The sequence below is a fragment of the Arachis duranensis genome, chromosome 2 (assembly GCF_000817695.3).
Source record: "Arachis duranensis cultivar V14167 chromosome 2, aradu.V14167.gnm2.J7QH, whole genome shotgun sequence".
Taxonomy (NCBI): domain Eukaryota; kingdom Viridiplantae; phylum Streptophyta; class Magnoliopsida; order Fabales; family Fabaceae; genus Arachis; species Arachis duranensis.
In genome coordinates, this window is record NC_029773.3 from 81,648,204 (window position 1) to 81,660,799 (window position 12,596).

General features: G+C 33.8%; 1 protein-coding gene across 1 annotated transcript; it reads right to left on the bottom strand.

Moving 5' to 3' along the window:
• Positions 1-2,105: 2,105 nt before the first annotated feature.
• LOC107475317 (AMP deaminase) lies at positions 2,106-11,688 on the bottom strand. The gene is made up of 20 exons (XM_016094937.3): positions 11,027-11,688; positions 9,947-10,122; positions 9,473-9,680; positions 9,134-9,312; positions 8,977-9,028; positions 8,754-8,881; positions 8,470-8,649; positions 7,505-7,572; positions 7,257-7,399; positions 6,522-6,583; positions 5,713-5,826; positions 5,280-5,420; positions 4,697-4,849; positions 4,355-4,408; positions 4,158-4,268; positions 3,900-4,073; positions 3,730-3,810; positions 3,161-3,259; positions 2,898-3,008; positions 2,106-2,652 (listed from the first exon to the last, which is right to left on the bottom strand). Exons 1-19 carry the CDS (start codon positions 11,388-11,390, stop codon positions 2,940-2,942), a joined length of 2,556 nt encoding a protein of 851 aa, XP_015950423.1. The 5' UTR covers positions 11,391-11,688; the 3' UTR covers positions 2,106-2,652; positions 2,898-2,939.
• Between the last annotated feature and the right edge of the window lie 908 nt (positions 11,689-12,596).

Below are 12,596 nucleotides of genomic sequence, written 5' to 3' on the forward strand. Positions count from 1 at the left end.
GGTACAAGAAGAGAAAGAATTCACTTTATGAAATTTGAAAAGTTTTATTCAATTAAAAAAATGATAATAATATCTTTTTTCAATTTTTTTTAATGTTATTACTTACTTTTTAGATATTAAAAATTAATAATATTTGGATTGCATTGAACTTTTATTTATACTAAGTTGAATATTAAATATATTTTAAGAAAAAAGTTAAATCATACTTAATAACTTACTACTATTAATTTTTTTAAAAGCTGGAGGGGTCAAGGCTTCCACTTGTCCCCTTTTATGTGTGTCTATGCACTCAACCAACAAAATATATTTAAATATATTTTAGAATAAAAAAATACGTCAATTTGTTGTAAATGAGACAAAATTGGTTAAATCACTTATATATGAATTCAATATCTCCCAACTAATTCAATAATGAGAAAAGTACATCATTTAGTTGGAAATGACACTGTTAAAAAATTTCTATGTCATAATTAAAATATTTCAATATCAAAATAAGAAATTTTTATGTCATAGTTAAACAATTTCGGTGTCATTTTTCAAATAAATTCTTCTTCTTTCACATTCCCATAATTTTGAAGTCAAAATTAAAACTTCTTATGTCACCGTTAAAAAGTTTCGGTGCTAATAAATTCGCATAAGTTATAACTCAAAATTCTTCCTCTTCTTTTTTGTTATCATCGTCGTCTTCTTCTTCTTTTTCATCTTCTCTTACTTGTTTCACCTTTTCATAATTCTTTTTGTTTTACTATTTTAATAAGAGTAAAAAGAAAAGAAAAAAATCAAAGAAAGAAAAAGAAAAATACATAATGATGCAAAATCACCAGAAAGATGAAGAAAAAAAAACGCAAACAATAATAGAAGCAATAAAAGAATGATGATGAGGAAAAAATAGTGGAGAACAAGAAAAAAACGAAGAAAAAGAAGAAAGAACGCGGGTTACGACTTACGAATGTTCACGTTAGTGAAGAATTGGAGCATGTAGACACACTCTTACTAATGAAATTGGTTTTCGTTGAGATTGGACCAACTTAATTAGACTTGATTGCTAAAAAAGACTTGAATGTGTAACGGGATTGAATAAAATGTAATTTATGTTGTTATTTTTATCTCAGGTTGATGCAAAAACTTTCCAAACAAAATAGAACCACCGCGAACCAACTTGGATTGGTCGAGTGGTCAATTCACTTGTCCGTTAAGGTTTCGAATTCCGCCTTATACATGCAGCAACTGAACAACTTATTGGCTAGCAACAAACCCTTAAATGGAGTTTAGATCCACGACGAATTAGTCCTTTGTCTGTTGGAATGGGAGATACCGTGGACAACAAACAAAAAATATAGAACCACCGTGGGATTCTCGCTTTGCCTGGGCAAGTTAATGATCCCTCCAGCTCTATGTTGCTTGTTTTGTCTTGCAAATATCTAGGATACTTGGGTACTTATATTCATAGGCTACTCATAATCACATATTGTAGCTCCGTCATGTCCATTCTGAATTTTGGTTCATGGTTTGCTAGTTGGTATCGGGTAACCTCAGTTGGTTGGTTTGTTAGTGACTTTGTTCTATTAGCATTTAGCATTCTTTATACTTATTACATTTCATCTTAATTTTTTCTAATCTGAACTGATTTTGTTATAACGTGATTTGAGCAACTAACAAAGTAACTTAAAATTTTGAGTTGGTAAACTTTAGAGGAAAAGGAAACTAAAAGCAATAATGGACTAATATGAAGAAAAGAATTGTCCTCCTTCGTTGTAGAATTGACGAATTGTGGTCTTGGCAGAGAACAAACCAAGCCACCACTTAAAACTTCTAAACTCTTCTTATGCATTATTGCAATAACAACGTTCAAACCACACCATTTATTTTGCTTCTTTCTGTTGCGCAATATAATTAAGATAAGGTCTCCTAATTGCCAATGATTTCCAAAACTTATAATCAGATTGTCTCACATCTTCTAAACTTTTATGTTAGATTGCCAACGATTTCCAAAACTTATCAGATTGTCACATTTTATCCCTAAACTTATAATTTATTTTGGTGCTGTTGTGACGCGTTCAAGTAGAATGTGCATGTACGTCAACAGTAATAATAAATAAATAATGTTATTGAAATGGTTGCACAATATGCTTCCAATTCCATCCCAACCTTCAATATTGGGATTTCAATGAAGTTCATTTTATTTATGGTATAAATAGTATAAACCTCAACTCACTCTCTATCTAGCTCAGGCATTGAAATATTGCATGGCATTATCAAATATGTATGCCAAAAGTGACAGGCTCCCTGTTTTTATCAACCAAGGGAGGGGATACTATATGGACAAAAAGAGAGTCAAAATTTTGAGAGAGAATCTCTCTTCCCTCTGAAGGTCGTAATGTTATATATTTACAGCAGCAACAGGCATCATCATTTGCCCAAAGCTTGCAGTTATTGCTAACACTACCCGTTTTACTTGTAGGCTTGTAGCCCATGTGAATACAAGAGAACACGTTCCCCAAGCCATGTTGACATGTAGCAGTGTAGTCCTTGATCCATGCTCAAGCTCGGTGGTCTTGTAAATTACAAATTATGTACTGCTTCAGCTACTAATATCTTCAGCCTGAGTGGTATCTTTGATCGCTGGACGAATTTGCAGAATTCAATCTCTACCTATTTGAAGAAATTCAATAAATATTGGATACTCGGTTATTGCTACATTATAATGCTAAAACCATTGGAATTGCCTCCTCTAAAGTAAAAGTTAGTACAGTGAGAAAATGAGGGGATTAACTATCCTTTGGATCATTTAATAAGCCCACATAAAAAACAAATTATTGATCTAAGGATATTTAACCCCTCACTTTCTCATTATAACAATTGTGCATTTTAAAATAAACCAAATCCAAATTCACAACCTCCACTTGTTCAAGTACGCATCAATACATGCCTCTGGCATATTATTTGTCAATTTCTACGGGAATAATGGCTTTTCCCAAATAAACCTGTTGCATCTCCTCTCTCCATATCTGCAAGGACAGCAATCATACTGTGTGACTCTTGTCTAACAGATCACATGATGAAATTATTTTCATACACATTTATCAACCAAGGGTTAAATTATTAAATTCAACTCATAACAAGAGACACGAGTTAAATGTGTTAACCATTAAACCCATACCGTGTCGCGGAATTCCAACCGGATGTGAGGAACATTAGTTTTGTGAATGTCATTTCCGTTTGGCCCCCTCTTGTAATATTCCTTACCAATCCAGTGTGACTGAACAAAAAAAGGATTAGTTGGAAACAAAGTATCAGTTAGAAGAAAAACGAACTATAGTTTTTAAATAAACATCTAGTATCATCATATATCATGCCACTACATATTATTTCAACAAAATAAAGGAAGCATATTTATGCTTAATGTAATAACCAGTTTTGATACCGTTACTATTTATTTATTCACTTTTTACCGTATACGAAAATATAGATAAGTTTTGAGGGGTTTTCTTTTTCAGTGTATATATAACTGAACTGTATCAGAGATTCAAAGTTCAGTAACTAAAAATTTAAAACCATATACGCTAAGATGATCGTGTTAAATATTGATTGAATTTTCGGTCAACCTCATCCATTAAAAGGACATTGCGGGATACATTGAGTACACGTTTGGACAAGACAAAACTAAGTTATGACTTGAGGTTGAGGGTACAGGATTCTTATCCAGGAGAGACAGGATAAAAGATGTACCTTTAAGGCATGTGAGAAGCCTGACTGATAAACTGAATTGCGGGCAATTTCACATAAATCACATGAGCTCAACTTCCAAACCTGTAAAGGAAGGAAGTGTCCTGACTGTGAGCACTGTCTTCCTATACCATATATATATATATATATAGAGAGAGAGAGAGAGATCTCACGGAAGCAGCTATACTGTACTCTTCAACCAATGGTTCCTTTGTTAAATGAATTTGGAGTGGATCATCAGTAGAAAGTGAAACATTCAAACCTCGTAAGAAGAACATTGGAAAAGGGTTCCTGTGGTAATCTAAGAATAGGGAGTTATTGCTCAGAGGAGACATTGCCAATCCAATCTGATAAAAAAAAATCCAATGAAAATTAGTCACTACAAATATCTCAAGTTCACAACTAAGTAACCAGTTGAAAAAGGACAATACCTGGGCTAAATAATACAAATATTGAAGTACAGGAGATTTTCTCAAATTGATTCCATGTGCAATGTTATGGGCCGTAAGAAAGGTTGCAGCAAGATGATCAATATCCCCAGCCTGATGATAATATGATGATGCATCAGGTTTCCATATAAAAATGAACAAATAAAGAAAGAAATATACTCTGGGTATCCAGTGTATACCTCTCCAGAATGTGGACGGAATTTGATTGTTGTCATTCCTTTTGATTCCCGAAGCTGAGAAATATTCATAAGGTATAATGTTGGTGCATCAAAACAAAATTGAAAAGAAACAAGTGATGTATAGACTGTCCAAAGTAAATGTCAGATCTGAATGACTGCAAGCATTAATACAGTATGATTTGACAATTATGCAATTCAAGATGAATTGCATGCATTATTGTAAGATATTAACAAAAAAGAATGCTCATTATAAAAATGGATTTATGCTCTAATAATGAGAGTGACTACCTAAGCACCAAAAATTGATAGTAAAACCTACAGTTGTGGATAAAAACCATATACCTTGTTTAAGGTGTAAAGATTAGCATAACAGTAATACGCATAGTATGAAAATGCTGGGTTGAATACATTAGTCCATTGAGCAGGTGTGGGCATGTGTTTTGTTGGCCGTCTTTCAGGTTTGCTTTCATCATCCACCAAATCCAACCCAACCACCTGTAAATGTAAATAAATAAATAACCAAATGATTAATATATAGTGCAAGAGCAAATATGACTGAGGTCAACTTGCACAATGCATAGTTCTAAACATCCACATTCCCTTTGATATTTAATTAGCGAACAGGTAACAAAATACAGACCTAAATCAGCAGGCATTAAGTTATAATCTTAAGGGAATGAACAGCTATTGTATGAAAGGCAGAACTAACACCGATTTTGGTCTTCTGAAAACATAAGTATCATAAACTTGGTCCAATGAAGAGCACTTCAAATTGGTCACCAAAGCAACCAATTTAATGCTTAAAGTGACGTGATGAACTATTTTGAAATTAGAGGATCAAATCAAACTAATGACACTTGTTCCCTTGGAGGAGCAATAGATGTTTACTCCAAAAATGAATTCAAAGTGTAGATGAGAAACAAACCTGTTTTAAGAAAACATGAAGCTGAGGATGGGAATCAGGATCAACAGTAACCTCAAAGAGAGGAATAAAGATATTGTCAAGCATGTTCTGGAATGAGGTAACAATTCCCATTTCTTTGTACACATTGTACAACCTTGGAAGCTGCAAGACAGATTTTATAAGAAATATATCAATAGACAAATGACAACATTACAATCAGTGCAAATTATGCCAGAAAATGTTTTACTCAAACTCATAATCTAAATTAGAAAACAGTAAAATAAAAAACATGAAAAAAAATGATATGGAGCTGAAAGCTATGATATTGAAAATGAGCAAATCAGATGGTATGAATTAATGCATGAAAACTAAGTGAAGCTAAAAATAAAACCTCACTATAAATTGTGATAATAAAACTGATATGCGATTTAAGCAAATAAAAGCTAGAAAATACCTGAATTAACCAAACAACATTCTCGCTGTACAAATCATTATTCACTATCCAACTAGCTAATTGGTCCCATTCACTTTGCTTTCTACCATATATTGATATTCTATATTCAGCCATCTGCAAATAAATTAGGTAAGGAAAGACACAAGTTAACAAGCATCTAGGAGGGAATCCCAACAAAGTACTGATAAAGAAATGGAAATAAATATCAACAACAAAAACTCATACCGCTACATGGGAAAATGGGAAATCATAAAACCAAAAAAATGAAAAATTCTATTTTTTAAATAAATAAAAATAAGAAAGGATGCTTCATCCAGTTGCTGATAGTTCACAAAAATTAAGAATCTAAATTTTAATTTGAAAAGAAAAATGTTATGAATAAAAAGGCTAAGACTTAATTTAAACAGATTGGCCAATACTAATAGAAAAAATAAATTTAAGTAGACCTTTCCTTAATATAAAATAATCAAAGTTGTATTTAAAAATATTAGACACACATGGGGAAAAAGAAGAGGGGGGTACAACTATGCTAGTTAGTAGCCTGCCTTTTCGTGGAACTTGAATCAGAATTGAAAAAAACAAACATACATGCTTATAGCAAAGCCAAGTTTACAAAAACTATATACAAAATAGCATAGTAAGAAACTTGTCCATGTTAATTTTAATGCCCGAGGAAAAGCACATAGGAAACTAACACCTAAAACGGTTTAAATTAAATTAATTCAAAATTAAATAAATAAATCAAAATGAAGTGTTCTACTTGAATTTTAGAATTTTATGTTGTAACATGACAGGATATGGGAAAGCACCTGATATTTACTGGCAGCGAGATCAGAAAACACTTGCTTTGTCAACTCACCAAGGAAACGACCTATTTAATGCAAGACAATAGTTTGAGCGCTAGTAAGTAATGATGATAAAAACCGAATCAATCAACAAAGATCATAATAATGAACTCCAACATGAATGCCGAAACACTTTGTCAATATCCCCATGTTATTACTTTGCAAGACGTTCTTATTTGCTTCTTGAACTAATTCTTAATCCATAGATAGCGGTTGCTTTTGACAACAATCTAAAACTGCAAGTAGATATAGCTTTTATAAAACCAACCTAATGAGTTCAACAACCAAAATAAAGCTAATTAATATAGATCAAGTAGGCTTGAGAATATATTCTAGAAAATCATTCAACTAGCACCCAACCAACTCTTTTTATCCAAGTTTGTATGGATATGGCTTGGTGAAATTAGACAGCTACTAACAAGTTTCAATGTTTCGCAGCACAGGAGGGTTTTTTTTTTTTTTTTCTCTTTTTCCACACAGCAACTGTCCTCAGATGGACTTTATTGAATTTTAGCATGTTAGATAAAATCCTTATTTGAAGTAGAATGTAACAAGTAAAGAGACTCCAAAAAGCCAACAGGTTTTCTGCCACTGTGACTATTTATAAATAAATAAATAAGTGAATTACATAGGACTTCAAAATGTATAATACTGAACCCTAAACTCTAAAATAAATGTATAATTCTGAAAGGAAATTACCTTGAATGAGATTATCCTGCTTTAGAAATATCTCCCTGAGCCTACTTTGACCACAAGGATTGTATTTAAGATTGAACTTGTCAAAACGATGAAATGTACTCTTGTCTGCGTGAACGTCCAAAAGGTCAACATTGAGGTCATATCTGTAAAAAATATGTTCAAAAAGCAGATTAACTTGCAGAAGCTTAATGCTACCAGATTCAGTTATAAATTATGATAATAATAGAAAGCACAGAATAAGATCTTACCCAGTTAAGTCCAGACTCTCAAAAACTTCTTTCAAGGTCAGATATGTCCCATCTCTAAATATTACAACCTGGAAAAGTTAAGATTATTCACAGTAATAATCTTCCTAAAATACAACTCACAAGATATTAGTAATCAAAACGGTATAATAAAAGGCATTTGGTATTGACTTCTGCAATGATGATAATCAGTTGATCATTTTAAGTATCCTGAATGTCACAAGTATTTCAGCAGTATCATCCATCACATTCATATGTTGAATTAACAATCCAAATTTCTATGTTTATAGAAAAATTTACTTCATATCACATATCAAGAGATTTAAGTATCTTAATTGTCTTAATTGTATTACGTAAGACAATGGAGAAAGAAAGGATCATGTACACCATAAGATTCAAACAGGTTAGTCAAAACAGAGGTGTGTTTTACGCTTCATATGCAACAAAAAATGTACCTTTAAAACTTAAAAGTAAATTTTATCGCATTGCCATTAAACCAAATATGTTGTGTGAAATGGAGTGTTGGATGGTAAAAGGTGGACACGAACATAAGTTTAGTGTGACCGAAATGAAGATGCTTATATGATGGATGAGTAGCCATACTTGAATTGACAGCATAAGAAACGAGGACAGAATAAGAAAAGAGGACATGAAAGAGAAAGCCAAAGTGGTGCCTATTGTTGAAAGAGGGTGGAACTTATCTTTAGATGGTTTGGATATGTGGGAAAAAGACTGATAGAACATCCAGTCATGAAAGTAGATCAGATGGGAAATATACCAGTGGTTAGGGGGAAAAAAGACTTGAGAAGGCTTTGAATGAGGTTATCAAGAGATTTAAACAGAAATGAGTGTACTATCATGGTAACTTAGATTGTTTCGAAAGAAAAGGTGCTTGATTTATGATTTATCTATTCAGCCTTAAAGAAAATCATGTTACAACAGGATGATAAAGAGATCTGAACTATCACCTCGTCAGGCTCTTTCCTCAGCTTTGATTTTATGAACCTTAAAAGATGTTTCTGATTCATGCATGCTGAGTGATGGACATGTGTATCAACTTTCCTAACATTATAGAAGTCTCGATGTGGAGCACTTTTCTGAGCAAGAAATTCCCTATCAGCATTTAGCATCAAATGAAGATTGAATTTCTGCATGCAAAATGTAAAGAAAAATGTCAAACAACCACATGATTCCAATCTTCAATTTAAATACACTTTATTAGTTATATCCAGCATGTTCAAGATGCTCTTACTTGTTCTAGAAGATTAAGCCGATGATGGCATAAAGTTCTGATATTCCCTGCTGCTATGACTCGAAGTATTTGATGAAGATCAGTGAAAAATGTAGTTGCATTGGCTACAGGAAAAAGCTCATCTTTGGCTGCAATTTGTAAACAGGAACGCTTAAGAATACCAGCTAGAGTGGTAAAATCATTTTAAAAGAAAAATATTACATAAAAGAGCTTAGCTACTTACCGTCTCTATCTGGATATACATGAATAACCCCATCTTGCATTTCAAAGTAATGCTGCAGGACAAGAGAAATAATGCTCATTTAATCAGAGGATATAAACTAGGATATCAAGTTTCACATGTGGAAATCTAGAAAATAACAAAAATGGAAAGAACTCACTTCAGACTTTCCTTCAGGGGTGTAAAAGAATGGGTCTGGGTTAGGCTTTGGGGTGCAGGGATCGGATATAACTTCTTTCTCCCATGGAGCAACATCTTCTTTAAAAACATATCTTTTTCTCATTTCAAGGCATTCTTGAAGAACCACATAGGCTTCAACTTCATCAGGTGATGGGGACTCTAAACAGCAATAAAAAATCATTACAATTTGCTATATGGTTTTCTTCAATTACAAATATATTCAGTAAAAAGGCATTTGAATTAAGCAGGTTATATACATTCCATAAGAAACCCCTAAAAGTAATTTATTACACTCAAGATAATAAGCAATATTTCATACCAAGCGGAGTGATTTTCAGTCGTGCAAAAACTTCTTGCTCTGGTTCCTTCCTCAGGATGTCAGCTGCTATTGGATCAGGCTGCACACCATGCAGATCACCAGAAACGCTATGTGATCTGATCATACTTGAAGGTGCAATTGCCATTTGCTCTCCATTGGCATTAACATGATCAGGTAAAGACTCATATGGGTTTTTACCTTCTGGCCCCTGCATACATTTTAACATCCAAACTCTTTATTTTGGCAGACATTGAACATTACATCGTCTGAGAATTGAAGTCTAGTTAAAGAGTAACATGGAAAAAAAATAAGGTGATTCCAATCAAGGGAGAAGCAAAAATATGTAGTAATTGTCCTACATCACAACGTGTAATATAGGACAGAGAATTCTTATCCCATAAACAGAAAACTTTCTTTTACATAAAGTATAAATAAATGCTAAACACAATGGCAAAAAGTGCATAACAGACTTACAACATTTCCATTTGTATGCAGATATGTTGTATCAAGTTTAACACTGTCTCCCAAATTATCATCATCATCATCTGATCCGTCTACACTTTCAAAAGCGCTAGCACTTACAACAGGAGATTTGGGAGAAGTTGGTCTTAAAAGACTTCTCTTAAAGGAACCAGACTGTGCTGATTTTCCTGTAAGGTTATCTTGGTCAGGAGAAAGAAAAAAGAACAAAAAAGAAACGGAAAAAAAAAAGGTAAAGAACCCTTTTCTGTAACAGGTGGTCTAGAGCATCTGAAGTACAGTATACAGTATAAACTATAAATCCAGCATAGTGGCAACAAAAGATGAATGCTACTCACTCCACAGTCCACACCTCTACACCAACACCATATATTGATGCTAAATGTTTAAAGTACAAAATTTGCAGGGCAAAACACAACAAACAATTATAAGTAAATCTCAATTCCGGGAACTCGCAAAGGTATTATCATACGAAATAAATTTGCGTTTCCTTAGAGAAACAGTGATCTTTGAAAAACTGTCTAGCTGAATTCCAAGGAGGGATATCACCGAAATATGCTCCAAGAAGACTGATACTTCAGCTTACTTCCCTTACTCTTTCTTTCCCTTCTGAAGTTATGTGATTTCTTAGTTTTATTTATTGGAACCTGCTGAATAAAATTGTTCCTAAATTTCAGTGAACAGTTATTAAGTCTAGAATTGAACTGTTATTGATTGTTATGGAGACCTGTCTACAAACAGAAAATATTCTCATTTCTTCGCCTTTCTTTTCTTTTATACCGAAACTATCATCCATTCACCTAAAACAAAAATACCAGCTTCCAGAATACTGTCTCGTATTCTTTTCCTAACATCGTGTGAACTTTCTGTCCATAATACATAATAAACGCAAGCCATTTTGAAACTTCAAAATTGGTCTACACACTGCAACATTATCAATTGAACACCAAATAATTTACCACAATATAGCTCAACTCACTGAGTCAATGCTCAATCAACAATCAGTGTCAATAAAACGCACCAAAATCATCACATAATAATAACCATTCAGAAGTTCCATCGTAGTAGCCATACCTTCGCGGAGAGTCTGCAGTCGCGGCAGCCCCGCCGGAATCCCCTCAACATGAAACGCTCCGTTCCGCTTCTCCTCTCCATCCAGTCCGCCGCCGGAGACCGTCGCCACGTCCGGCAGCGACGCCGAGCTCCACCGATAACCTCCGCCTCTCTTCCTTCTCGCACCACCGCGCCTCTTCTTCAAATGCATCGGCGACTCATCGCCTCCTTCCACTCCGCCGCCAGCAGCCACTTCCTTCTCCACCGTCTTGGCAAACTCCAGCAGCTGCGACAGCGTCTTGCGGTGCATATAGTACGCCGACATGGCCACGACGGAAGCTCCGACGAGTGCTGCCATGGCCAAATGCACCGCGTAAGTATCCATTGCTTTCGATCACAACTACTTCTCTCTCTAGAAAGAGAGAGAGTATGCTTCAGTACTTTCTCTCTCTATAACCGCTTTCGGTTTTTCTGTTACGGTGGTTCACGGAAACGGAATGGTCCGCGGTCCTAACTTAAAATCTTAAATATAACTATGGCGAGAAGAGAGAGAGGCATAAGCGTAACTAAAAAGCATAAACCCTACTAATGAAAGCGTGCGTATGTTTTGTTTGTTAGTTATGGCGATTGTTATGGGTTTGAGTTGGGTTGGGTTATTGGAGCTGAGTGCCTCAGTGAGCTCTGTCCACTGTGTTAAAATGGAGGCAATTGTGGCTCCGCCTCTGCTATTTATAGCGCAAACAACAAATGCAAGATGACGTGTACTTTTTTTCAATGTCTATCTACCCGACTCTAGGACCTAGGTTTCTTTTTTTCAATAGAAAAAATTAAAAAAACAATTAACGATCAATTATTAGGGATTTGGTGGCCTTGTGAGTTTTCCAATTTTTTTTTTTTTCGAAATTTCACTCTCAGCTTTTTGGTGGTGGAAGGGGCGAAGGGTAAACTAAAAAGGAGGAATGAGAAAATGATCTGATTTGTTTGCACGGTTTATTAAAATTTAATGACCTTTCTCTGCTTTTGGAAATATATATTTGGTCTTTTACCATCTTGAGTGATGAGGGCATGAGGCTAAGGGAATGGATAGAGCGCATGTGAATAGTAGTTATTAATTTTTTTTTATTTGAATTTAGGCCTCGATGTACAACCAAAAAATGTATATATATTTGGTCTTTTAGGTTTAGACAATGATATGTTTAATATTTTTATATATTATACAATATTATATTAAATATTGTTATAAATAATACAAATTAAATGAAAGAAAAGTTTGGGCACCAAAAAAAATAAAAGAAATTTTTTAATGAATTCACCAAATTTTAAGAGAAAAAAATAAAGAGAATTCACAAATGTCATTATCAGCTTATTTTTTCAATCTTAAAATCTTATTCTATTATTACACAAGTAGTTTTGTTCTTTTGGAAAATGACATCCTTATTGTGTACGTGAAGGTTATAAGTTTAATAACCCACTTTCGGAAGGAAAAAAAAGTTCAAGTTAAATTGATCTATAAATGTCCAAGCTTTTTCAAAGAATAAAATTAAAAGATCCATATATTTGAAAGTAAAAGAATATGTTCCAAGATGCCATG